Raw genomic sequence first — 25,305 nt, 5'->3', positions numbered from 1 at the left:
AATAGAAAAAACATGGGGAAGCTTTTATGTGTCCTTCTCCCCTTATTTTTATGAGCAACATCATTGTTCTTAATCTATATGTTTGTCTTTTTGTCTTCATTTTGTCACTATATGTTACGTCTGCCAGGTGATAGTGACTTCCACATCTGTTGTTTAAGGTGCATGTTTACCAAAATGGAAATAGTCTGTTGCTGCTGCAGCAGCAGCAGAACTTGAGATGTAACTGAAATAATGAATTATGTGTTTTGATTGGCACTTTTTGGCATGCACAAGATACCAAATGTTCACCTGTTCTCCTTCCTAAACAATACAAGTACATCCTTTTTCCCATTTTGTAGATGAAAAGCACAGACTTCTGAGCCAGGTTGTGCGGCCACAGGAATCCCGGTCACTGAGTCCCTCTCACGTTACAGAAGAGCGGCAGAGTCGCTGGAAAGAAGAAGAGCGAAAATCGGACAGAAAGGAAAGCTCCCGGCGTTATGAAGAACCAGAGTTTAAAGAGAGGGTTTCTTCAGCAGATAAGCAAAGAGAGCAGCCAGATGCTTCAGAAGGCTCCCGGTCCAGGGTTCAGGAAAATCTTGGACACCGTCCTTCTGAAGAAAGAGATGCTTCTGATAGAATGCATGATGACAGTAAGAAGAAGTCTAAAGTACAGAAAAAGGCCACAAAGAAGAAGAAAGATGATGACAGTGGGGTGGAAAGGTATGCTAATGAATCAACAACTGAGGAAAGCCAGGTCTTTTCACCCAAGAAAGGTCAAAAAAAGAAAAATGTAGAGAAAAAGCGGAAGAGGTCCAAGGGTGATTCTGAAGTTTCCGATGAAGAAATTGTTCCACATCATAAAAAGAAGAAAGGCCCAAGAACTCCCCCTGTAACAAAAGAAGAATTGGTTGAAGCACCACCTGAGAAAGCTGTGGCAGAAGTCCCCCCAAAAAGAGAAGATACAACATTTAGTGACTGGTCAGATGAAGATGTTCCTGAACGCGGTGACATTGTTGTTCCAGAAAGAAGCACTGAGGACTCCCATAGAAAAAGTCACAGGACGAGGGGTGAAAAAGTGGAAGTCCCTCATGTTACTATAGACGATGGACCACACCGTAAACCCATGGATCAGAAGCGCAGCAGCAGCCTTGGTAGCAATCGGAGCCATGCCTCAAGTAGACTTAGATCCCCTTCCAATGAGTCAGCTCATCGCAGTGGAGATGACCAGACTGGACGGAAGAGGATCCTGCACAGTAGCTCTAGAGACAGGGACAGGGAGAAGAAAAGCTTAGAAATCACTGGAGAGCGGAAGTCCAGAATTGATCAGTTGAAACGAGGGGAACCCAGTCGCAGCACATCTTCAGGTAATAAGACATATTTTAATGAGACTGGCCTATCATTCTCTATAAAGGTGCGAAGGTACAAATTCCAAATAATTCTTACATGTCTGTATACTCTTTGCATTTGTAATTAGTGTGAAGGGAGAGGGAGGTGCTCTCTGCCACTCACTGTAAAACCAGAGTGAATTAAGATTCCTGCAAGTGTTACCATATTTGAAAAGCTGATCCTCAGCGGGAAGGATTACCACTTCGTTTACACCAAAACATTCAGTCAGATATAGTTCATGCTGCCTGGGGAATGAAGTAATTTGTAGGACAAAAAACTTGTACAAAGAGAAAATGCTTGTGCTAACAGAATGTTGAGGTGGTTTTATCATCTAAATAATGTTCTTAAATTCATTATTAGCATTCATTTTGATATGGTAATTCTGAAATCTGTGCAAAATGAAAATGTCTCTTCTCTCTAGGAGAGAGATCCATTATCATCTCAGGAGCTATTTTCACTGAGGTAAATCTGTCATGGTTCCTGTTAGGCATACTTTTAATGCATATGGAAATCATGTTTGTTGCAAATCAAAATAATCACAATTGACTTGTTTTATTTTGTGTAGTTCCTGGGAAAAAAAAATGGGTAAAATGTATTAAAATTTAAACAGCATCAGTAGAAAAATATCTTCCTCCTAAAGCACTTCAGCTCTCTGTTCTCCCCATGGTTACATGCCTGAAATTAGTTTTCTGAATTCATCATTTGCTAGCCAAGGCATTCCTAGTTTTTAGAAGACATGTTTTGAAAATTTTGAATTTTGAGATAAAGGTTCTTCTTCCCCCCTCAAATTTCTGAGTTAAAATGATGTACCTTCAGTTTGGCTTTTGTCATAGTAGAAAGTAGCCACTAAAAATCTTTTTGGGGAGTGGGAGAAGTACCTTATGTTTTAAGGTTAAATCTATAGGCAATCTGAAGGCATTATTAATTTGAAGGTGATGCTTTTGAGAAGAACATTTTCATACCTGAATCTTTAAAATGCTTTGGTCTAGTAAAATGGCATTACATTTATGTGCTGTAGTCATGCATATATTTAAAATATTTCATTCAGATCGTCAAGATTCAAGAAGCCACAGTTCAAGAAGAAGTTCTCCTGAATCAGATCGTCAGGTCCATTCGAGATCTGGGTCCTTTGACAGCAGGGAAAGGCTTCAGGAGCGAGATCGACATGAACATGATCGAGAACGAGAGAGAGACAGGAGAGAGGGAAGACAGAGAGACTGGGACCGAGATGTTGACAAAGACTGGCCGAGGAGCAGGGAACGAGAGAGACTCAGAGAACGAGAGAGGGAGAGGGAGAAAAGACGGGAGCTGGACAGAGAGAGAGACAGACAACTACCTGATACTGCTGAAAGAGAGAGAGACAGAACTCTTGACATCTCCTCTCAAAAAGAATCAACAAAACACAGTGAAACGAAACTGGACAGAGATCACGAAAAGGAATTCGATGGTGTTTGTCGCGATTCAGTGGCTTCTGAGAAGGAACGAACAGACAAAGATTTAGGACCTTTACAAAGTTTTGAAGACGGGAATGACACCGAAAAGGTAGAGAGTTTAGAAGGTGAGATATTCTGGGAGAGAACCTGGACTGTCAAATATTTTATTCTTTCCCTTTTAGTGTAGTGCTGAACTGAGCTATATTAGAATAATTTTCTACTGAAAGGTGTATTGGCTCCAGCTTCTCTATTGTGGAAGCAGACACAATAAGAGAGAATTCTGGTGAGCATCTTCTTAGTGTAAATTGTGTTAATGTTAGTGTTGTTTATTAAAGTCTTGAGGCAAAGAAATGTAAATGATCTGAGGTATAATTTCGCCAAGGTGTAACATTTCTGAATAGGTAGTTTGCTAAAGAATAACACCAACATTTGATTGCCTTGTTAGATCATTGTAAGATTTATTTCTCAGTTTGGAAGTGACAGGTAACGAGTGAAAAACATGAATGTTGAATTGGAACTGTTCTGTGGGATTTTTTTCTGCAGAGCCCAATTATCATAGAAATGATTGTCTGATTAGTAGGTAAAACATATGTATGGCTTGGCACAACAGTCCAAAAACGGCGTTCCCAAGGTAATGTTATTAAATGTGGCTTCAATTTGCTGGCCCTAATGGTACTGGGGAAAATGTGCTTAGGATTATAAATAAATAAATAAAGGGACAAACACTGGATTAGACAGCTTGAGCTTTGTATGGATAGGGAGGGAGTTTGGGAAGTACTTACAATGTTTATCAACAATGTTAAAGAAGCAAGAGTCTAAATCCAGAGTAACTGGTGTACGTTATGGTTATGTTCAGTAAGTTGGGGTGTCTTTGGTGATTTGCAGGAGTTTTCTTCTCTAAAATCTGTTGAGAGGAAAAAAGGTATTGTAGGATTTGGAAATTTTGGATGTTTGGGATGGTAAGGCCTAAAGTCCATAGTCTTCAGAAGCAGAGAGAGAAACAAATGAATTAAGCTTTCGTAGTTTAACACAAGATAAGAGGACATTGTCTCATCATATTTGAATTCTTAATAAGAATTATCTGTAGTGTTCGTTGTTAATTTGGGCCATTAAATCAAATGTTGTCTGGAGAGGATGATGAAGAATATTTATTACTACTTACATCTTTTACCTGATTACTCGCAAAGTGGTCATTAGGGTTGACTGGTACAGTTGAGAAAGTTCCATTTAAGGAGATTATCTGTGGAGTGGAAGCACTTGTCAAAGATAGTATTTGAAGTGAGCATGGGAAAGTCTGTTCTGTCTTGCTGTAATGGACAGAATTCAGCGATTTTTAAGCTAGAGGAAGGAATGGTGCAATAAATCAAGAGTACAGTGTGGCAACTTCAGAAAAGAGTTGGTGAAAGGTTATTCCTAGGTACATTATCTGTTTCCGAAAGCACCTGTAACTGAACAGGCTGTAGATGTTAAATGTGTTCTTAGGTCTAGCCTTTCAGCAGACTTCTTGTAAGTGTTTTAATGTGTATTCTTTTGTGTTTTTTTCGAAGGTTGTGTTCTAAATTCTCTGAATATTATAATCTTCGGGACATGGTTTAGTCTAGTCTACCCTTGATTGGTTTAGTGTGGACTTGGTAGTGTAGGTTAATGGTTGGACTGGATGATCTTAAAGGTCTTTTCCAACCTAAACGATTCTATGATTCTATGATCTGTAGGAAGTTATGGTATATTTAGTAGCATTTTTTTAGAAAAAGGTCTTCTGTAAAATATTAGATGGCATTCCATTTTATTAAAGCATACTATAAATAGCATGTTTATGATATTCGAAGCTTTAGTGTACTTTGTTGTCTTTCACTACGTTATTATTCCTGTTTACGTTGCTCCTTTTAGCTGACTAGTGTGTCGTGTTTTTAATGCAGAATTAATATAAAAGTACATTTGTGTGAAAAAGCAGTAAAGGTAGTCATCAGATTATAATCTAGAAATTATTGAACTTTGATTTGAAATTCAAAATTGAGAAAGTAATCTTTTTTACTTGTGTATTGAGAACTATGCATTATTACTATTTTTAATTGCTTCATACAGCAATGTTTTTTTTAATGGTTCATCTGTGCTATCCAAGCACGTAGTTATGGTGAGCTAGTGTATCTGGTAGATCAGTGTGGAGGCAGATGATGTATCATACAGGCATTTAAATATTTAAAATCATATGACACAAAATGAAATCTAGTAGAGATCGCCTTATTTTCCTTTTTAAAAGGAAAATCTTTGTAGAAAACTAAATACAGTTTCCAAATCTGATGATGTTAAGGGGGTATCTGGTATTTACTTGGACAAATTACTGTAGTATGTTGTCTAACAAAATGCGTGAGGATATAACTACTGAATTATTGTAATGTCTGGAACCCTAATGTGTGTGTTCTAGGAATGGGCTTAAATAATGCCCAAGATGCTATATGCTTCCCCCAATGCACCGAGTATTTAATCTATACTCTGCTAGCATGTCTTTTACTTGCTTTTTCCATGCTGATTTTTAGGTTAGTTGAGGTGATTTTTTTTTTTTTTCTTCTTCCCCTTGCTTTTAGAAAGGCAAGCAAGAAAAAAAAAAAAGAAAAGAAAATGGGGGCAACTTAAAACAGAGGCGGTCTCCCTTCTGGATAAAGGAGCTGGAAAATACTAGAATAATCATCCACAGGGGAGCACCCCTGTAAATTCTGTCTAGTTTCTATGGCGCAATTCATTGCAAGTACCATGGCGGAGAACTGTAAGAAAGCCTGAGTTTAGAGCAATAGGGTTTCTGAATGCTTGAATAGTGTATGTATTTATATGTATGTATGTGTGTCTGTATATGTGTCTGTATATATATATTGATCTGTCAGTCTTGGAGGTGAGAGAATAACTTCAGATGTTCCTCTCATGAACTGCAGAATGCAATGTTTGAGTGTCTTATGTTTACAGGTTTTAAGGAACATGTTTACACATACAGCACAGGTATTTGTATATGCATATAGTATGTGGATGGATAGGAGTGTAACAACAGCTGAAGAAGTTTGGCATGGCTTTCTAAAAGCTCTTCTTGTGACTTCCACAAAGAGTCTAAAACTCTGTGAATAATTCCTTCATTCGGGATATCTTGCACCATCTTGTATTTTGGGGTTTTGTTACTTCTTTCTCTTGTAGAGCCTTTGGACTGAATCCTGAGTTTGGATTCATGTGCAAAAGTATCTGAAAGGCTTTGTGGCACTAACTGAGATTTGTATCATTAACTACATATCAGATATCAGATAATCAACATATGTTTCTTCTGAATACAGCCTTCTGTGTGCAGTTTGACTAATACTGCACCAAAAAAAATGACTGAGATATGTAAAATTCAAATTGCCACATTATGTATGGGAGAAATAACTTCTGTTTCCATGAGTTAATACCTGCTTTCATATTGAGTATACTTGTCCCCAGAAGCTACCATTTTAGTTTGCTGAACCTCTTTGTTTTCAGGCTGCTTAAAGTGTGTTTAGGAAACAAGAATGGTTGCTTTAAAGCTACAGTATATATCTGTCTCTGCAGGAGGAGAAGATGAAGCAAAGATCGATGATGTACAGTCACTGGGGTCTGGTGCAGGAGAATACGAGCCAATCAGTGATGATGAACTGGATGAAATTCTGGCAGGTGATGCTGAAAAGCGGGAGGATCAACAGGAGGATGAGAAGATGCCTGGTAAAAGTATAGCAAAACCCCTTTATGATTATTTGAATATAAAGATTAGGTCAGTTAGCATATAATGCTATTGCGATGTTGACAGTATTTCTGAATTAGGAATGCAATTTATATGCTCTTCAGTATTTCTCATTTGTTCTGTAATAGTCAAGTAAGCCTGAGAAATATAGAGGTAAGTAAAGACTACCGAGAGCTGTATTGTGAAGTGATATTTATTTTGTTTTATATAGCTAGAAGGGTAAGCTTTTTGTTTTTTGTAAACATGTTTTCATTTATCCCGTTTGATTTTGATCATTATTTGGAACCGATATTTTTATGAACAGATTTTGTCCATGCTTGAATGCTTCCCAAATGCACTGGGAAGCATGGAATCTTGTACTTGTCGTAAGTTCAGTTGGGTCATCCAGGCTATATGATCAGTGTTCATATTTTCTATGATAAAAGTACTAGACAAACACAGTTGTATGGTTTTTCAATAAATAGTGTATCTCTCCTTTGAAAAAAAATATCCAGCATCCAGAGATGAAATACTAGCTTCTTAAGCATTTAATTTGGATCTGTCATAGCACGTTTAGTTGTACTGTGACTTTTGTGAATGGGTAAGTGATGTGTCCAAATCTGCTGGCTAAGCAGGGTCCAAGCAGCCTTCCACAAAGGGGTTGCAATAAAAATGAAGCAGAATATCAGGGGTGTTCTTTTTAATCCAAGAAGCTTTATATTTTTATGCTCCTTTTTTCCACCAATCTAAGTGATTTTTTGACATTCTTACCTGAAGCATCCAAGGATCTGGCTTTGAGAACTGCAGAAAAATGTTTATCTAATATATATTGCTTTTAGGAGACAGGGATGCACACAGCATGTGAAATTAATCAACTGTGGTAAGGGATGATGATGTGATAACTCATTCTCTGTCAATGTTTTTGCAGATCCTGTGGATGTTATAGATGTAGATTGGTCCAGTCTTATGCCAAAGCAGCCAAAAGAACCACGGGAGCCTGGGGCTGCGCTCTTAAAGTTCACACCAGGTGCCGTTATGTTGAGAGTTGGCATTTCCAAGCGCTTGGCAGGACCAGAACTCTTCACCAAAATTAAAGAGACTTGCCAGAGAGCGTTAGAAAAACCTAAAGGTAATTGTTTCTGCAGGGATTAAAATGTCTTTTGTACTTAGTGAAAGTCCTTATGAAATGTGCGTTAGTTCATTATTTTAGGTTTCAAAACCATAGAAAGTGTATAGTGAGTATTGTGTGGAAATTACAGGAATGTGGTACATCTGCATGTCAGTCAAATTGATGGTTTAATTCCAACAGTGGTGAGGAGGTCTTGAATAATAGACTAAACAAAATTTTTCATCCTAGTGGAACATTCTTTTTGTGAGACCATTCATGTTTTCCTAGCCTAAAGTGCGTCAGCAGTTTTTTTGAGAGCTAAATATCTTCTGCAGTGAATTAGCAGTAATATTGTGACAAAGAAATAAGATTTCTTATTTTCTCTGAAGGTCCTCTGCATGTCCTCTTATTTTTCCTTCTGAGACCCTCTCCAGAATGCATACATAGGAGTTTTGGGGTCAGAATGAAGGAGCGAGGTGAAATTTGTATATTATGTTTCTGCTAGAAGTGGGAAATTAAATAATACACAGGTCTGGCATTTGGACAAAGTGTGTGGTGTAAGACAGGCATGATAGATGGGATGGACATGAACTGTACCAGAGCTGTTCGCTACAGAACTGTATTATAAGCAGGGCTTTTCCATGAGAGAGAATGTTGATTTTCCCTCTTTGGCATCCCAGGAACCAGTTGAGCTGCTTGTGACAACTTGCATGGTAGAATTGTTTTTTTAGGACTATGAAACATTTGCTTTCTGTAAGATCTCCGTGGAAGTTATTCCAGGATCTAAATGTGAGAAAATGATGGCTTATAAATAATAGTATCTGTGGAGTGCCTGTTTTTAGGGAATAGCAGATTTTTCTGATTTTTCCCTGCCCCCCCTGTAAATTCTAGTTCTTAATTTGAAACAATACTTTTTAATTCTTTGCAACATTATTCTTTATGCAGTTTTGTTAATCTACATGAATGTCACTGCTTGCTTGAGCAATTTAAATTTTGTAACTGTTAATAGTGGGCTGTTGCTACTGTTTCTACTTTTTTAAAGTCAAATTAAATGCAAACATTTTTAATGCATCATAGTATAATCTGAGGTGTGTACTTGGTATTAGTAAGTACTGTAAACATCCCACTGCAGTATTTGCAGCTCTTCCTATGCAGTATTCGCTTTCTTCTAGTTTAAAAAAAAATCCTCTTATGCTTAAGAATTTGCATAACCAATGTAATTGATATAATATTGAGTCTTCCTGAGTTTGCAAACTGTCTGATATAGTAAAGGTATGAACTATGTCTGTCTCCCTGTAAGCTTGAATTTTGCTGTATACTTCAACGCTTCTTACCAGGGATTCTCTGCAACAGGAACTGCGGTGTAGAATCACTCCACCTGGCTATTTAAAGTGATACCTGAAATAACCTCAGCAGTCCTTGCATGCTTCTCTAGAAATAGACAGAAAGTCCACAGTGATAATAGGAGGCTCTCCAGCACTGCCTCTGGGCGGTCTTAAGCGTACTTGGATTGAGCAGAACTTTGCTCTGGAGAGGACAGGGGATTGAAGTGTCTCCGCTGATTTTCCTTTGGTGTGCACAGTCCCTCAGCGTCAGAGTTGCTACATGTAGAACTGTCAGTAGGCTTTCAAGCATGTGCATTTCCTCTGAAATCTGCTAGGTGAAGGTTCCTTGTGTAGTGATTACACAGCCACAGCACATATATACTCTAAACTAAGGCACAATATGGTGCCCTGAAAAGTGAAAGAATGTAAGCTAGATATTCAGTGCTCATCACAGTGAAAACGTAGTGTTTTCACATTGGAATTCTTCATGGTGGTATAATTTGTTTCCCTGTTTTATTCCTGAGTCTGGTGTTCCCTTCTTTGTGGATGAAAAGTTTCTGGTAGTACACTGAAATGCAGGGAAGAAGGAAATGATAGCTTGTTTCAGGGATTTTTTTTTCTTTTTTTTAATTAATTTTCTTTGGAAACAAAAATCTGTAGTATGTGATGGAATCGAGATTTGTAGCTGCCTTACCCTCTATCTATTATATGGAATTGTTTCTGTTAAGGATATGGACGTGCTTAGTTGCCAGATGTGCTCAGCGTCTGGCACCAAGGCACTCTACAAGCTGTCGGTGCTACCAGCGCCCTTTTTGTGTCTTGTCACTTATTTGTGTTGTTGATTGTCCATTGAGGTTGTCTTGATGACTTCAGTGCAGTTCTCTTTAACCTGCCCTTGATCTCATGTAACTTTTTTGTTTCTTTTCACCTTGTTTAAAAGCTAGTCTTACTTAGCTTCGTCCAAATTCTCTGAGTGGTTTAAAAATGCATCTTTGTTCTCTTCTGTGTGCATTCTGCCAAACTACGCTAGCAGTCTTTGCTTTTAGCTGCTAAATTTTCCCCAGGTTTGCTGGTGTCTCTGGTTAGGTGTTAGATTCTCTGCTAAACACCCAGTGTTTTACTATGTAGAGACGGCTGGATTGGACTTAGCTACATACTTTACTGGGTGGGGGGCTTCCCCCCAAATTATATCATCATCTTCCTATTTATTATAGAAGGGTTATAAATCAATGAACTGTGGTCTAGCCATGTGCACTCTTTTTGTCTCTGTCTGCATCTCGTAGAAACAGACTTGTGGAACAAGACTCACCTCAGGATCCATCTTTTGTTAAAGTGGTTAAGGTGTTCTAACTGCACACTGTTTCTTCTGATAAATATATTCAAGGACTAGTCCTGCCACTCTTAGTGCTATTAGAAATGTTTTAGATGAGCCAGTAGGAGGGGGTGGTTCATTAGCATGTGTTGACTTGTTCTCCAGGTTCATCCCCTGTGGATAAAAGAATTATCTACGTCGTCATATTTCGCTTCTGCATAGCCATACAGACCCTGTGTTGACACTGGTACAGTTATCTGATGTCTTGCGGAGAAGTGAAACAGACCACTTCCTGATTATCGCTAGTAGTAAACATGTTTCATCACACATGTCTGACCATAAACGATACCCCCTCTTCTGTCCCAGAGCTGTTGCTTGATTTTTAGGCCTCTCAGTGATTGCTGTCTCAATATTGCTTTCCAGTGCTGAAGCTACATACAAGGGTACCTGCCCTTCCCTTTAAATGGTGAAGGATTTATTAGTTTTTTTCCTTTTATAAACTGCAATATCCTTCTTTTTTTTTTCCCAAACCTTGACATTGTTTAGAAGGCAGAAATACAAATAGTAAAACTTTAAGGACTTTCATACTACTGTATATTGCTGTTCATAAATACCATGTATATGTTGATCTCTGCAAATATCAATTCTTTCTAGATGCAGAAAGCCTTTTTGAACATGAACTGGGGGCCTTGAACATGGCTGCACTTCTACGAAAAGAAGAGAGAGCAGGTCTTCTCAGTAATCTGGGTCCTTGCTGTAAAGCACTGTGCTTTCGAAGGGATTCTGCAATTCGTAAGCAGCTAATGAAGAATGAAAAGGCAAGTGGTTTATTTACAGTGCTTGGGCAAAATGTGGAAACATAGATTCCGCTATGCAAAGCATTTCTCTAGGGAGATAATTTTTGTGTTTGTTCTGGAGTAGACCTAGTCCTTTAAATAATAGAGAACAGACTTTAAGGAGGTTGTAGGGTGAGGGTGTTTGTTTTTTGCTTAGGATGAGAGATTAACTTAAGATGGAGACTAGAGGTAGGTGGTGTTTCTCATTTTGGGGTTTGAATTCTGGAGATGTATTTAGAGAATACATAACAAAAATAATTGGTTAAAATACAATTTCAAAGACAATTGTTGAATAATTCTCCTGCTCAAGATTCCATGTACTTTTATAAGAATTGTAAGATTCTGTTCTTCCAAGTTAAAATTGAAAGAAAAAAGTATTTTAGCCAGTTTTTTTGCACTACAGTAGGTTTTATGATCTTGCATGCTAATAGAAAAATCATTAATTCTCAAAGTCTTTTCTAGTGAATATGTATGATTAAACCTCTAATTATTGAGAGTACTTGAGGTTAATTTCTCAGCTTGCATGTTAAAAGCCACTGTTTTCAGTTCGTTCTTTTTTTATTTTTCGTTTTTAATTTCAACAGGGTGCAACAAAACAAACTTACACAAATTCTGCAGCAATGGACAGTGACTTGTTACGGTTGAGTCTACGGTTATTCAAACGAAAGACTGTGTGCCAAGTTCCTGGGCAGGAGAAGACAGAAGATAGTAAAATTCCCCAGCCAGCTATCCAGCAAGAAGTGTGTGTGTCTTGAGCCAATGACCGTGGTGGCACTTCCTAGTTGATGTCCCACTGCCAGTGTTGGTATTGATGTTTAGAACTGGTTGGTTGGAAAGCAGCTGTAGAAGATGGAAGAAAATACTCCGTTTGTACACAGATAAGAATTGTTGGGTTTGGATGTGAATAAAAGGGGTAAAAAATAAAGACTTCTGTGTGAAGTTCTCTGCAAGTTTTATAATACTGAATCTTACACTGTAACATAAGCCTGTTTTATGGTGCATCAAGTGTAATAATGTGAAGATGTCTGGTTTTAGCAGTTTATAACACCACCTGATATTAAACTGAAGAAAACTGTCTGCGTATCTTTTTCCTCATTATAAATGTTTTTTTCCACCACCACCCTGGTCCTTCAGTACACGTCCAGAATTTCTGAAATAGCTTGCTTCCTGGGAGTCTGCCTACCTCCACTTTCCAAATCCCTTTCTTATCACAGCAGCCTCTGGTGTGGATCTGGATTTGTACAAAACACTAGCTTTTATCCATCTTTAGCGTAGGTTTCCTCTGATAATTTCTGGACAAAAAAAAAAAAAATCTAGTCTGGTCACTTAAGGCTCCCCTTCTTGTTGATGAAAAGAAGTAAAAAAACTTCCAGGAAGTGATTTATGACCCATTTTAGGTGCCTTTATTTATGAGACTAACAGCATTTTAGAAATGCCTGCTGCTTACAAAAGGAGGACTAGCGCATGTGTTTTACATTGTTAAGTATCAGGGCAGATCAATCCCATGCAGCAACCTGAGGGTATTTAACACTTGCTGAGTTTCAGGAGGTTTTGGATGTTAGCAATAAAGGCAGGGAGCAGTGTTGTTTTACTGAGTGCTACAGATTTCAGGGGCCTGATCACAGACTTGTCAAGCTGTAAGAACTGTTTTCAGCTTGAGAAGTTAAAATCTTATGTGGGATCTTTGGATTGTACCAGTCAGGTATGTTTAGGTAGTCTTTGGAGGCCTCCATGTGAAACTGAGACTTCTAAAACTTCAGGCTAAGTCTCTGTATACACCTCTCTACTTTTCCTGGGTTTAAACCTGAACTGTTCCTTTGAATGCTGCTCATAGAGAGTGGGAAAGAAATCCATAGTTTTAACCTTGATACTGGGTTGCTGCAAAGTGACTTGTTTTCATTGTTCTCATTCATGTTGAAAATGAGTTATGATCCACTAAATTTTCTGACAGGTAGTTTATATTAGTTTCTTATCCTTTTTCTCCGCTTGGAACCAGCACACTGAGGTGGGATGTTGACTGTGCAGTTTAACAGCAGGCCTGTCTCGCATCTAGTGTGATTACTGGCAGTTGTATTGGCTTCAAGCAAAGGCCTCAATATGAATAGTAATTCAGTTCAAATACAAAGCTTTCTTACTATACTGCTTTCCTATAATGCCTAGTACATAAGCATTCAGTAAAATGTTCTTATGCTACGTTTAAAGAATTGCTGTTAAAGAAAATGTGAGGGGGGGTTATTTATATTTTTGTAAGTGCCCACACGCTAGTGTATATGTACTTGTATCAAATATAAATGACATGAGAAATTTCTACCATTTGTTTGATTCTTATTAAACTCTGTGATCCAGGCAAAACTTTATCTTCCTAAGTTTTTCACTTGTTGAACATTTTTAAGGGACTCGGTGACTATTATTTTTAATTACATTGGTGATTTTATATAGGCTTATAAAAAAATAAGTGTGTCTTTTAAACACGCTAGTACTTTTAACCTGAGCAAGAGTTAACAAACCTGTTCTGTTCGGCATTTAAATGTGTTCTCACCTATTTTATAGCTACAATAATGCTGCCTTTAAGCTGAAAGTATTAGATCATTGCTTCCAATTATGTTAAAGCCTATTTTAATCTCTGTCTGTAAAAGACATAAAAATGTTTGATAGCTAGAAACAGCCTTGTCTAAGACTGCAGTACACAAAATAGATTCACTGTGTGGCATTTAATTACACTGTGCTTACTTTAAACACTCTTCCTGTAAAGCAGTCAAGGTGTGTATATGCACTTAGTTTGCAGAAGAATATTTCACATTACCTTAGAAAATGCAAAATAAAATAGGCTTGATGAGCTACTATGAGTATCTCATGAAGTGCTGGCGTGCCATTGAAGGTCAAAGCCAGTGCTGACTTTACTGCTGTTGGAATTATACAGAAAAGGTGCTGAAATTGCCTCTGACACACTTTTGGTTTGAGTTGATTTGCAGTGTTTATGAGTGCAGGAGTGCATTATGGTTCTGGCAGAAAACACGCCTGTTTCTGTGGGCAGCACTAAGGTTTTTCAAGCAATTCCTCTCTCACCTGGCAGGAGTTAGTGCACAGGTAGAGCCCAGTAAGCGTGAAGTTCCTGTGTAGGTATATTTTTTTGTCTTCATTTTAACATAAAATAGTGTTTAGTTTTGCAGGTATTCTCTCTGACAGGGAACATAAGTTACAAAGCTGTCTTCAGGTACTTTTACAATAACTTTAACTTTAGGAAAAGGAGATTTGCCTACATGCCAATTTTGGGGAAAAAAAAAAAAAAGGTGTGAAACTTGTTTGAATTGGTGAACTTGCTTCAGGACCTTCCATCCCCTTCCATGTGTCGGTAATCACTTTTCTGATGTGGTCTTCGAGCCCTTTTATCCTATCTCTTCCTTTCTCTGTATTTTTCCACACAAAATCAAGCTAGGAGAGAAAGAGGAGAATGGAAGACTTTTAGTCCACTTCTCATCTGGCAAGGCTCCGCGGTGGTACACAGGAGCCTGTAACGTTTCAAGGCAGCGGTGTGAGGACAGGGCTGAACGCGTGCCTCGGATGCCCCTGTGTGCTCAGGCTCCAAGTCTGAAAATGTGGAGAAGCTTCTATCGCTGCTCGGTTTCTCCTTTTAATCTGTGGCAGCAACTTTAAAGCGGTCCCTGTACCAAAGTAGAGATGTCAGCCCTTTCTGCTGCTAAGCCCATGCTGTGCCTAGTTGGATGATAAATTAGTTTTAAGCATCCCCGAGGTGCAGTCTGGAACGTGGAGCCGCAGAAGAAACAAGCTGCCGTGTGCGCCGGTAGGATGAGGCAGGCTTTCACCCAGGTGAAACACTATGCCCAGCTCTTGCAGCCGTAACAGATTCACAGACGGCAGATTTTTAGAGCCTCGAGACACAAATGGGGCTGTGACCTGTATCTTGGGATGTTGTCATGTTCATTATCTCAAACAGTACTTTCAAGCTATTACCGCTTCAGCTAGCGGAGTGAGATACAGATTTTGACAGTGGGCCATCTGCACAGTGTACTCAAAGACAGTGTTAGAGTTCAGACAATTTTACTAAATTAAGGCTTTTGTTTGAATTGCCTTGACGTAGTTGTTCTCCCTTTTCCGCTGTGGTGATGTCCTTCAGCAGAGAGCAGCCTGGCTGGAGCTGCTCTGCCTGTACCAGGCAGGGCACACCAATATATGTGCAATTCAAACAGATGCTACCAGCTTAAAGAGTTCAGGAACATTCTTTGTTTTGTAGCAATGGTCCGACTGCTTTTCAGAGGGTCTTTGTGCAAACAGTTGTTTTTACTACACAGGTCTTCACCATAATGCTAAGGGGAAACCAAAGAAGATGTTACCAAATGCTTGGTCTTGGCACACACATTATATAGTAGGTAAGGTTTTGTGGGCAGTGCAGTAGAGGAATTATTTTTCTAATGCAATGTCAGGAGACAGCTTGATGTATTGGGTTTGCATGGCAAGGTTTTGGGAGCAGGGGGGACTACAGGGGTGGCTTCTGTGAGCAGCTGCTAGAAGCTTCCCCTATGTCCAACAGAGCCAATGCCAGCCAGCTGCTGGCCAAGGCCGAGCCCATCAGCAATGGTGGTAGTGCCTCTGTGATGACATATTTAAGAAGGGGGGAAACCCCAACGGGACACAAAACTGCAGCTGGAGTGAGGAGTGAGAACATGTGAGAGGAACAACCCTGCAGCCCCCAAGGTCAGTGCAGAAGGAGGGGCAGGAGGCGCTCCAGGCACCGGAGCAGAGATTCCCCTGCAGCCCCTGGTGCAGCCCATGGTGAGGCAGCTGTGCCCCTGCACCCATGGATGCCCACGGGGGAGCAGAGATCCACCTGCACCCGGGGAGGAGCCCACGCCGGAGCAGGGGGATGTGCCCAAAGGAGGCTGTGACCCCGTGGGAAGCCCACGCTGGAGCAGGCTCCTGGCAGGACCTGTGGAGCCGTGGAGAGAGGAGCCCATGCTGGAGCAGGTTTGCTGGCAGGGCTTGGGACCCCGTGGGGGACCCACGCTGGAGCAGTCTGCTCCTGAAGGGCTGCACCCCGTGGAAGGGACCCATGCTGGAACGGTTCATGAAGAACTGCAGCGCGTGGGAAGGACCCACGTTGGAGATGTTCTTGGAGGACTGTCTCCCGTGGGAGGGACCCCATGCTGGAGCAGGGGAAGAGTGTGAGGAGTCCTCCCCAGAGGAGGAAGGAGCGACAGAGACGACGCACAATGAACTGACCGCAACCCCCATTCCCTGTCCCCCTGCACCACTTGGTGGGGAGGAGGGAGAGAAAATGGGGAGTGAAGTTGAGGCCAGGAAGAAGGGAGGGGTAGGGTGAAGGTGTTTTAAGATTTGGTTTTATTTCTCATTGCCCTACTCTGATTTGACTGGTAATAAATTAAACTGATTTTCTCCAAGTCGAGTCTGTTTTGCCCATGATGATAATTGCTGAGTGATCTCACCCTGTCCTTATCTCAACCCGCAAGCTTTTTGTTGTATTTTCTCTCCCCTGTGCAGCTGAGAAGGGGAGTGACAGAGCGGCTTTGGCGGGCACTTGGCATCCAGCCAGGGTCAACCCACCACACTTGAGAATGGTAAATGTACTCTTACAATAATAATAAGCAGCTCTAAACTAAGCCCTAAACTTGGAAGTAAAGCAATATGGCCAAGCATCAAGATGCAAGGGGTTTCTTACACCAAACTGAGCTCTTAAGATTTTGGGAATTTGTCCCATCAAAATCAATAAAGGAGTCCAAACGTACGTGGAGAGAAGTGCTAAAATAGCATTCAAAAAGTAAATAGCTAAAGTTTTTTGAAGAAGACAGTCTTTTATAAAGAACAGCCAGTTTCATAGCCTCTGCCCTATCAGTAGGGATCAATAGATGAAAGAGGGAAGATAAGTACATTCTGGGGAAGTTTAATTTCTTGATATCAGCTTTCACTGTCAGGGATACACCTACCACAGGCTTGCTTTTCCCTTAGTAATGAAGTTGAGGTATTATTTTTAAAGACTGAAGTGTCTAGAACAAACTGCTGAGATACAAAGCAATGGGCTGCCAGATTTTAAGTGTGTGTTCACATGTGAAAGGGTTGTGTTGGCTGCAAACATGCAATTCCTAAACAAGAGGGATGACTGAAGTAATAGGTAGTGGATGGGGATTTTAAGACAGCTTGCAGCTTTGGGGGCAAGGGAAAATGCTCTTTTCCATCTACTTCATGATTAAGTTTGCTGTTTGAATATATTATGTATAAGAGGGGTGCTTGGGGCGCCGTGTGGAAAGTACTTGAGGAAGGGAGTAGTAGAAACAGAACTGGGACAGAACTGAGTGTGTAAGTTGTAGTTGTCAGCCTGGGAGTGAGATTTCGCATGTCTACAAGCCAGGAGCTCGCTCATCAGAATGATGGAGATGGAAATATCTAAGTGTGCACACTTAGTGAGCGCACAATGCCCTGGTGAAAGAGCTCTGGAAACTGGCAGTATAGCCCTAACATGGCTCCGGATGGGTGTTTCCAGCAGGGAGAGGAGTGGTTTTGCTACTCTCTGTAGTACCTGTGAATCCTCGCCTGGTCTCTCCTGGTCTGCTCCCCTATGCTTGCAGAAGTTGGATTCAACCTACAGACACAGGGAGCCCTGAAAGTGAGGAGAAGCATGGGTTATGATTGCTGTCTTCTAAAAAACTGGGAAAGTGAGAAAAGGGGAGAAAAAACCTGAAGAAGGTCCACAAAAGAATGGGTGAGCCTAAGCTGCCCATATGTACCTTTAAGATGGATACTTGAAACCCCCTAAGGACCTGAATAGGTGCGCACAAGATTTACCTTCTCTCCGAGTTGCAAAGGTGCTTTGTGTCGGCATGAAACCTGCAGTTGCCTCTATCTTAGGCATGATTCCCGTGTCTGTCTCTTGCATGCTCACAGAAAATGTGTTTGCAAGAGGTTTCACAGGATTTTTGAAATGTCTCGCACAAGGTTACTAGCAAACATTAAGCTGTAGCAAGTGAAGGATAAAGAAATGACATGAATTAAAAATTAGCTGGGAAACAGAAGGTAAAACGGAGGATTAAACGATCACATCTCATCACAAATAGCTCACAGTGGGTGACCTCCCTGTACGTTTGTGATTTGGAAAGGAGTTGACTGAGAAGGAAGATTAGAAAATTTGCAAATCACAGTTAAAACTGGAGAAAAACCCAAGGAGATGCGTTTTCTGCCATGTGGCCCATTCATTTGGTTCATTTCAAGTCCTTCTGTAAGTCAGCATCAAGATGTGCAAGTTGACACATCAGTGAAGGGGAAAATTTAATCAACTTCTATACCTTATAGTGCCATTAAGTTAGCAACATCGGTGCCAGAAGTTCATGGAAAGCTTCAACCTGATGTAGAGAGGCGTGTGTAAAGCCAAAAATAGAAGAATACACAGAAAAGATGATGTATGCAAAGGTAGAAACTGCACTCTGAGTAGGGTCCTAATGCAAGAAAGCTTACTGCAAAACGGGTGAGAACTCAGGGAAGGCACAGAAGATCTCATATCAAAGTTACTAAAATTCTTGGGACCGTGTCTTTAGAAAGGAAAGCAGGAATAGTAGTAATGATTAAAATACATGAAACGATGGTCCAGAAAAAGGAGGGCAGAAGATACTTTTTTCCTGCTCCTTGTGACAGAGCTAAGTTGTAATTCAGTAAAATTAAAGAGTGGCAAAATTGAGTAATAAAATGGAAATTCTTGTTTTCCTCACAGTGCGTAATTAGGCTTAGAGTTCAAGCTGTAGGACATTGCAGAAGCTAATACTGAGCAAGATTTCCAAAAGGATTGAGCACGCTGCAAGTACATATAGTTGTTCCTGGGCGGTAAACCGAGACTGTGTCTGTAACAGCTTATATTATATGAATTTATACACAGTGAGGAAGGCTCTCAGGCATTGTGAGCGCCTGGTACCCAGCAGTTTGTTTCTGTGTGACCAAGCTGTCCTAGCTCCTGAAAGGGGATGACTGCCTGTTGGGAAAAGCCCCTGACCCAGCTGCCAAATCACACAGGGGATTTGTGTGGGGAGAATTCAGGCTAGGACGGGCCAGGTTCAGTCACGCAATCATTCAGACTCAGTCAGTCACGTTCCCGCGCTCAGGAATCATCCTGGGCATGTTTGAATCTTGCAGGGTGTTGTATGTGTGGGCTTAAACTGCTCACCTCTGGAGACCTGCTGAGAAGGCTACATCAGCCTGTGTCTAACTCTGGTAGAAATGAGGAGATCCTATCTGATGGCTTTTGAATTTTCCTTTGAGGTGTCTGGTTAAGACCACTCTAAGAGAGAGATAAATTGACAGATAACATACCCGACTGCAGCATTTTTCCTGCATAATCTGGATTTTTTTTTTTTTTTATGCAAAAGGTTTTGTTGCCAGCTTATCCAAAAGCAAGTTGCCCAGATAATAAATGCACTGTTAAATTCCCGCTTAGCAGCAACTATTCTGTTCTCCCCTTTCCCTGAGCAGTGGTACCCCTCTTTGCAAATCTCATCTGATGCATGAACTGTCAAAACATAAATGGGCAACCATGACTTCTCCGCTGTCTGCTCTGGAATGATAGCATAATCTATTTGCTGTATTCATCCTTTTAATTTCCATTTTTATTGCTATAATCTAACCCACTTTTTTTTTTCTTTCTTAGTGCACAAATTACAAAGATGGCCTCGCCTATTCATCAGTAGACTCTAAAGCGCGTGCAGTGTGTGATGCACGATTCTATCTTGTTGTTTGATCTAGTTAACGCCGCATTCATAACTATACATAAAAAATGGGGAGTGCTGTCTGATGACAGCTTAGCGTAAATCACGGCATCCTCTGACCCAGGTGGAAGCATGGAACATTAGCAGATCTGAAGCTTAAAAAAAAGACTGATAAACACGGCTTTTAAAGCGTTTCTAAACCTGTGAAAAACAGAGCTGTTCTGTTCATTGTACATGTTTGAATGGGCACATGAGCCTTTTCCTGGAATGCAGGACCAATGGCAACACCATCTACTTGGAAAAGTCATCACAGGAGTAACCTGTGTAACCACAAGGTTCGTTCATAAGGAAACACTCAAATTAGGGTCCCGCTTAAGCACCGTTTCAGGAAAAGCAATTCAATACTGCTCAAATACCATAGGAGCATAAACTGGCCTGATTTTACATTAAATTGCTGGAGCCTGTAATAAAATGTACTGGGTAGTTAATAAATAAGGAAACTGGAGAGAGAAATTCAGAGTTAGTCTTTTTTCTTGCTGGCAACAGGCATGTATCAGTTCCAGCCTCAGTTCAGCCATGCACATCTGGATAGAAAGGAAAGATCACATTTATGTATGGGAGATTCAATTCTAATTTTCACCTGTATAAACCAATATGAACTGCGAAGAGAATGACATTATTAAATTGATATACTACCAAAGTGATAAATCCAATATCTGGAAAGATGTTTTCCTTCCCTGCTTGCTTCTGAACCGTAGAAATTGATTTTCAGCTCTTCACTTGAGAACAACAGAGAAGGATTTATCAGGTGGGGTTTTCTTTTTCTTTAGAAATATTTTGCGTTGCTCTAAAAGTACCTAAACACTGTGGCATTGATTTGTGTATCAAAAAAGGAATATTAGCTAAAGAGCAGAAGTTTCCTTGGCATTTGTCTCTGATTGTTACTGAAATACATATATACCTTTTTGCTACAGTTTTCAGGGGGTAATTTGTGTGTCTGGCCACAGGACAGAGCAAAGAGTGGGCAGCCATCTGCCTTAAACTTACATTAAAACAAGCAGCAGAGTTTCTGCCGTCATGCAGAAGCGTGTCCGGAGTTGGGTGCCTCCATGGTGGCCTCCATACCATGGAGGGTTCCGTGGGCTCAGCGTGGTGCTCCTGGCTGTGCGCGGGAGCGGCGGCAGCCCCAGCGAAGAGTATCAGCTTGTTGGCCACTGCCCTGTGGCTGATCCCACCTCAGGCAGAGCCCGTGGGCAGAGGTGACTCTTTGGAAGATTCGTCTTTAGGAGGATTTACATGAAGTCATTGTTTTCAAGCACAGCATAAAAGCACAAGGCCTCCAGCTCCAAAAGAGATATTTTATCTGGAGACATAGTAACATACTTTAATCTGATAAATACTGACACCATCCCATAAAGGGATGGAGGAGAAATCAGTGTAAGCCTAAACTAAATTGAATTGTTGGGTTTTTTCCTCTCCCTTCTGCAAGACTCAGGTAGCTTTGCAATTCATCACACACTACTTACTGATCAAGAGCTGGGAAAACTTCTTTCCAGCCTTGCAAATATTAACTTTTACACAGCTTTTGACCTGGATTAGTGGTGGGCAGGGTAATATATAGCCGGATCCCAATTATTTCTTAGCTGTCGCCCCTGGCCCATTCTTCCCCTCCACTGCTGGCATGTGCTGCTGCTTGTGGGCTGCCAGATCCACGTGCGCTTTCTGAAAAAGGAATCCTGGAAGGGTTATTAGATGGCAATAGAATGCTGTTGTAAATAAAAACATTAAAAAAACCAACAGAAGTCTTAGATGCATTTAAAATTACATTGTAAAGAATATCATGAAGACCATTGTAAAGATATAGCTATCTTCAGCATGGCCTTCTTTCTAATTGAGTCTTAGACCCCCGCTGGTTAAATGACTGGCTTTCTATCTACGTGGTTAAATCTGCTTTTTTGCAGATAACTCTTTATGAACACTGCTCCTGTTACAAATCGTGAAGTACAATTTATATCGGTAATAAAACCTTTAACAATTGCTAAAACAGTTAACCAGCTCACTAGAACATTCCCCATCACAGATCTAGCCTTAGGAAGTTAACTAACAAACATGTTATTAACCACTGATGAGGAGCTGTTTGGAAGAGATTATTGCTTAATTAATCTTCGTACTGAGCTAATAAGAGTGTTAAATGGGCCTCTCTGTTGAATTGGGTTGTTAATACAGATTGCAGGTTCCCTCAGGGGGAAATCTGAGACCAATATGACATTAAAGTTAGCCATCCAACAAAGAAGATATTTTAGGCATTAAAAATAACAAAGCCAAACATCTTCATCAATAATGTCGTAAGATTCAGTGGCTGTGTGTGTATGAGTGAGTGTATGTGCATATATGAATTACCGTGCTCTTTCCTCTTCTGGTAAGAAAGCTATATTGCAAATGTTATTTAGATTCAACGTTTTTCATCACTGTTCGGTTGTGGCATAAATTAAACTTGTCACACTTATCTGTAGTAGGCAGGTTACGCTGATCGGGAAGGCAGAATCTGAAGCAAACTCTGATGTCATCTGCTTACCCTAAAAAGACAAACAAGATCAAAAATCTCTTCATATTAATGAGTTGAATAAACTTTATGCTTGATACAATTTGATGCAACAGTGAAAGGCAGTGACCAGATTGCCCTTGTGCTTCATGGCATTTTTAGTAGTGAGTGCTCAGGTCTTAGCCATGAAGCAAGGTGCCCATACTTAATATTAAACCTTCGTTTCGAAAGGTGTTATAATTCCCCGCACGAGAAGTTACCTACTGTCTTCAACTCCCTTTTAACGTACATGTTACATCTTTTGGGAGAAGAGAAAGATTCCAGAAAAAGAAAGGTTGGAAAGGAATAGTTCGCCCTTGAATGTCTGGTGTTAGTAATTCAGAAGGGATATTGGTCTGTCACTACAGTCACTTCCACGCCAGTCCCTGTCCCTCCTGAGACCAACTTCCATCCTTACACCCAACTCGGAGGTCTTGACTCTGTGTATACCTGCATCCCATGATCAGAATATTATACTCAATGTGTGATTACGTTTATTTTGTATGAAACGATCTCAAAAAGACTAGGTGAAGCATTTATGAAATGGAAGTAGCAATATGACAAAAAGGCATTCATGCATACCCATATTTTTGATGTTAGGGTTTTATCTTGTCTGAATTCTTGCTGGCTTCAGGCTTAATATACTGCACACCCCCACTTCTCACCAAAAGCCTGGGCGTGTCTAGACGAGGTGAAGTCCTTATTTGCCTGACTCCTCTGTGACTAGCCTTTGACATCTTACAGGTTTATTTTATGGTCTTTTGCTATACACGCTTGAATATTGATGAGAGTCTTGCACTTAAGGGATGTGGTCATAGTATAGATCATCATTTAGTGGTCTGTTGACTGGTTTCTCTATGTTGTCCACGTCTCTAATGCATCACATTGAAGCACCAAGGCAAAACCTTCTTGATAAGCATACCCTTGGAGACCTCTAAATATTGCCTCACTTCATTACTACTGCAAAATGATCAATATGCCCCACCAAAATTAACCGTACTTTGGACATCTCCTTTGCCTGATTACTGTGCATTTTTTATTCTTCAAGGATAATGGAGATTTGTTCCCAGCCAAGATGTTATCGTGGTTGTAGGCACAGCTGCAGAGTCCCTTTGTGTCTGTGGCCTTTTCAGGCACCGGTCTTGGCTGCTAATCAAAAATAGTCTTTGTACCTGTGCACGCAATTTGTGTTTGGCGAGTATGAGTTGGAATTCATAAATTGGAAGTGATTCATTAGAATAACATACCCCTGTGCTTTTATAAACATTGGGATGAGGGCTGGAATGCCTCATTCCTGACTGTCTACAGCATACGTCCACAAATCAGAGATGTTGTTTTCCCACCCCTCGTTTCATGTTGACCTTTTAATGTACTAGCCGAAGCTAATCTTATGTGTACAACAGCGTATTGGCTTGATGTATTTGCTACAGATAATTAATATTGCTCTAGGCAGCCATCTTCTCAATTATTATTTCCAGTTGCTTCATAGTTATTAAAGTGTCACACTTCAAGTGTGGACAAGTGTCCATGATGATATACAGCGGCCTGTTCAGTGGAAAACTTTTAGGTGCCTTTTTATTACTGAGATCCCCAAGGAATACCACTGTGGTCATGCTGTCTTCAAGTACATATTTGACCTATACTTCATATGCACAGTTAAAGGTTAGAATAAATACGCATGTTTTCTCTGGTTATTAAGCGAAACTCTAGACATTAAGAGAACATGAGAGGAGTTTCCACTGATCTCCCAACTAACACAGTAAATTGCTCACGCTGCCTGCCTCAGCTCTGCTCCACTCATCCATGCTGCTGTTTTTCCATACATGCATTCATAGAAATCCATTTGCATGGAAATACAGCTCACTAGTTAAGCCTTTGCATTGTAAATCCAGCTTTAATATTATCAGCAGTGCTCTCTGCTGTGCATCAAGGTCCAGTAAACCACTCCTCCATGCTGCAGGCTGGAGGACCCCATTGCATGTCCTATGTCTTCTAGGCTCTTGCTTTCCATTACACCGTCTTCCATGAGCAATGCCTGGTCCCTCTTGCTGCAATAGAGGCCAGCTGAGCTGCTGCAGTAAGTGCTGGAACCTCCTAGGCGCAACACCACTAACTTGTTCATGTGTTGTCCTCAGTCAAATCTCCTTATGAATGCTCCTCTTGCAGGATCCTTCCTGTCCAGAAGGAGTTAGATCCTGAGGGAGTGTGAGCTTCAGCATGGAGTGTCTAAGTGACAAGGTCAGAGACTGCAAAACCCCATCCCCCCCAGCTCACCACCACATCTGTGGTCCTGAGCACTGTCAGCTGGTGCTGAACAGTGACAATGCTTGGGAAGAGAGGGAAGGAAAGCTGAAATGGAAAAGCAAGGGGAAAGAGTATGAATAAATGTCTGAAAAAAGAAGCGAGAGAGTGAGAAAATGACAGAACAGATATTATTAGACCTCTGTTCATCAGGTACTGAAAATCTTCCCTCTACACAGAGAAAAATCATTTGCTCTCCAGGACAGACCCAGCTCCCAGAAAAGTCATGTTGGATTCAGGGAACTGTCTTTCACAAGGTCCTTCTCAAACAAAAACATGTTGTGACTTTTTACTGAAAAAAAATCTAAACACCAAAACTGGTCAGGAATCCAGCTAAGGATAATCTTCAACTCCGGTAGTCCTGTTTGTCCGGGACAGGGCTCCCCCTTCCCTCCTCTGCTGTCAGACCCTGATATTTCATATTCTCACAGTTGCTCAGGAGACCCTCTTGTTCCCAACCACAGCCCACCAGCTGCAACAGCGGTCCCCCACCCCCTTTCCCCTCTCCTATTTAGGTACGTTTCCACCACTGCCGTGCCCTTCAGAGCTGATGTATGGAGCATCCCTGCAGGACTGTTCGCTCTGACATTGAGTGTGAGGCTGGGCAAT

General features: G+C 40.7%; 1 protein-coding gene across 13 annotated transcripts in view; it reads left to right on the top strand.

The window, feature by feature from the left end:
• ZC3H13 (zinc finger CCCH-type containing 13) overlaps nt 1–13,341 on the top strand; it is a 51,151-nt gene extending 37,810 nt beyond the window's left edge. For 4 of the 13 annotated variants that reach the window (XM_075712076.1, XM_075712119.1, XM_075712035.1 and 1 more), the window contains 6 exons: nt 339–1,346; nt 2,417–2,926; nt 6,366–6,521; nt 7,442–7,642; nt 10,913–11,076; nt 11,679–13,341. In XM_075712076.1, the coding sequence (XP_075568191.1) occupies nt 339–1,346; nt 2,417–2,926; nt 6,366–6,521; nt 7,442–7,642; nt 10,913–11,076; nt 11,679–11,849 (2,210 nt within the window). In that variant the 3' untranslated portion in view covers nt 11,850–13,341. Of the gene's footprint in view, nt 1–338; nt 1,347–2,416; nt 2,927–6,365; nt 6,522–7,441; nt 7,643–10,912; nt 11,077–11,678 lie in introns of those variants that run through there. The other 9 variants (XM_009488469.2, XM_009488468.2, XM_075712129.1 and 6 more) reach the window with 8 other exon arrangements.
• The last annotated feature ends 11,964 nt before the right edge of the window (nt 13,342–25,305 follow it).

This window comes from Pelecanus crispus, chromosome 1, assembly GCF_030463565.1.
Source record: "Pelecanus crispus isolate bPelCri1 chromosome 1, bPelCri1.pri, whole genome shotgun sequence".
NCBI classification, from domain to species: Eukaryota; Metazoa; Chordata; class Aves; order Pelecaniformes; family Pelecanidae; genus Pelecanus; species Pelecanus crispus.
This window is presented reverse-complemented; position numbering and strand designations above follow the sequence as displayed.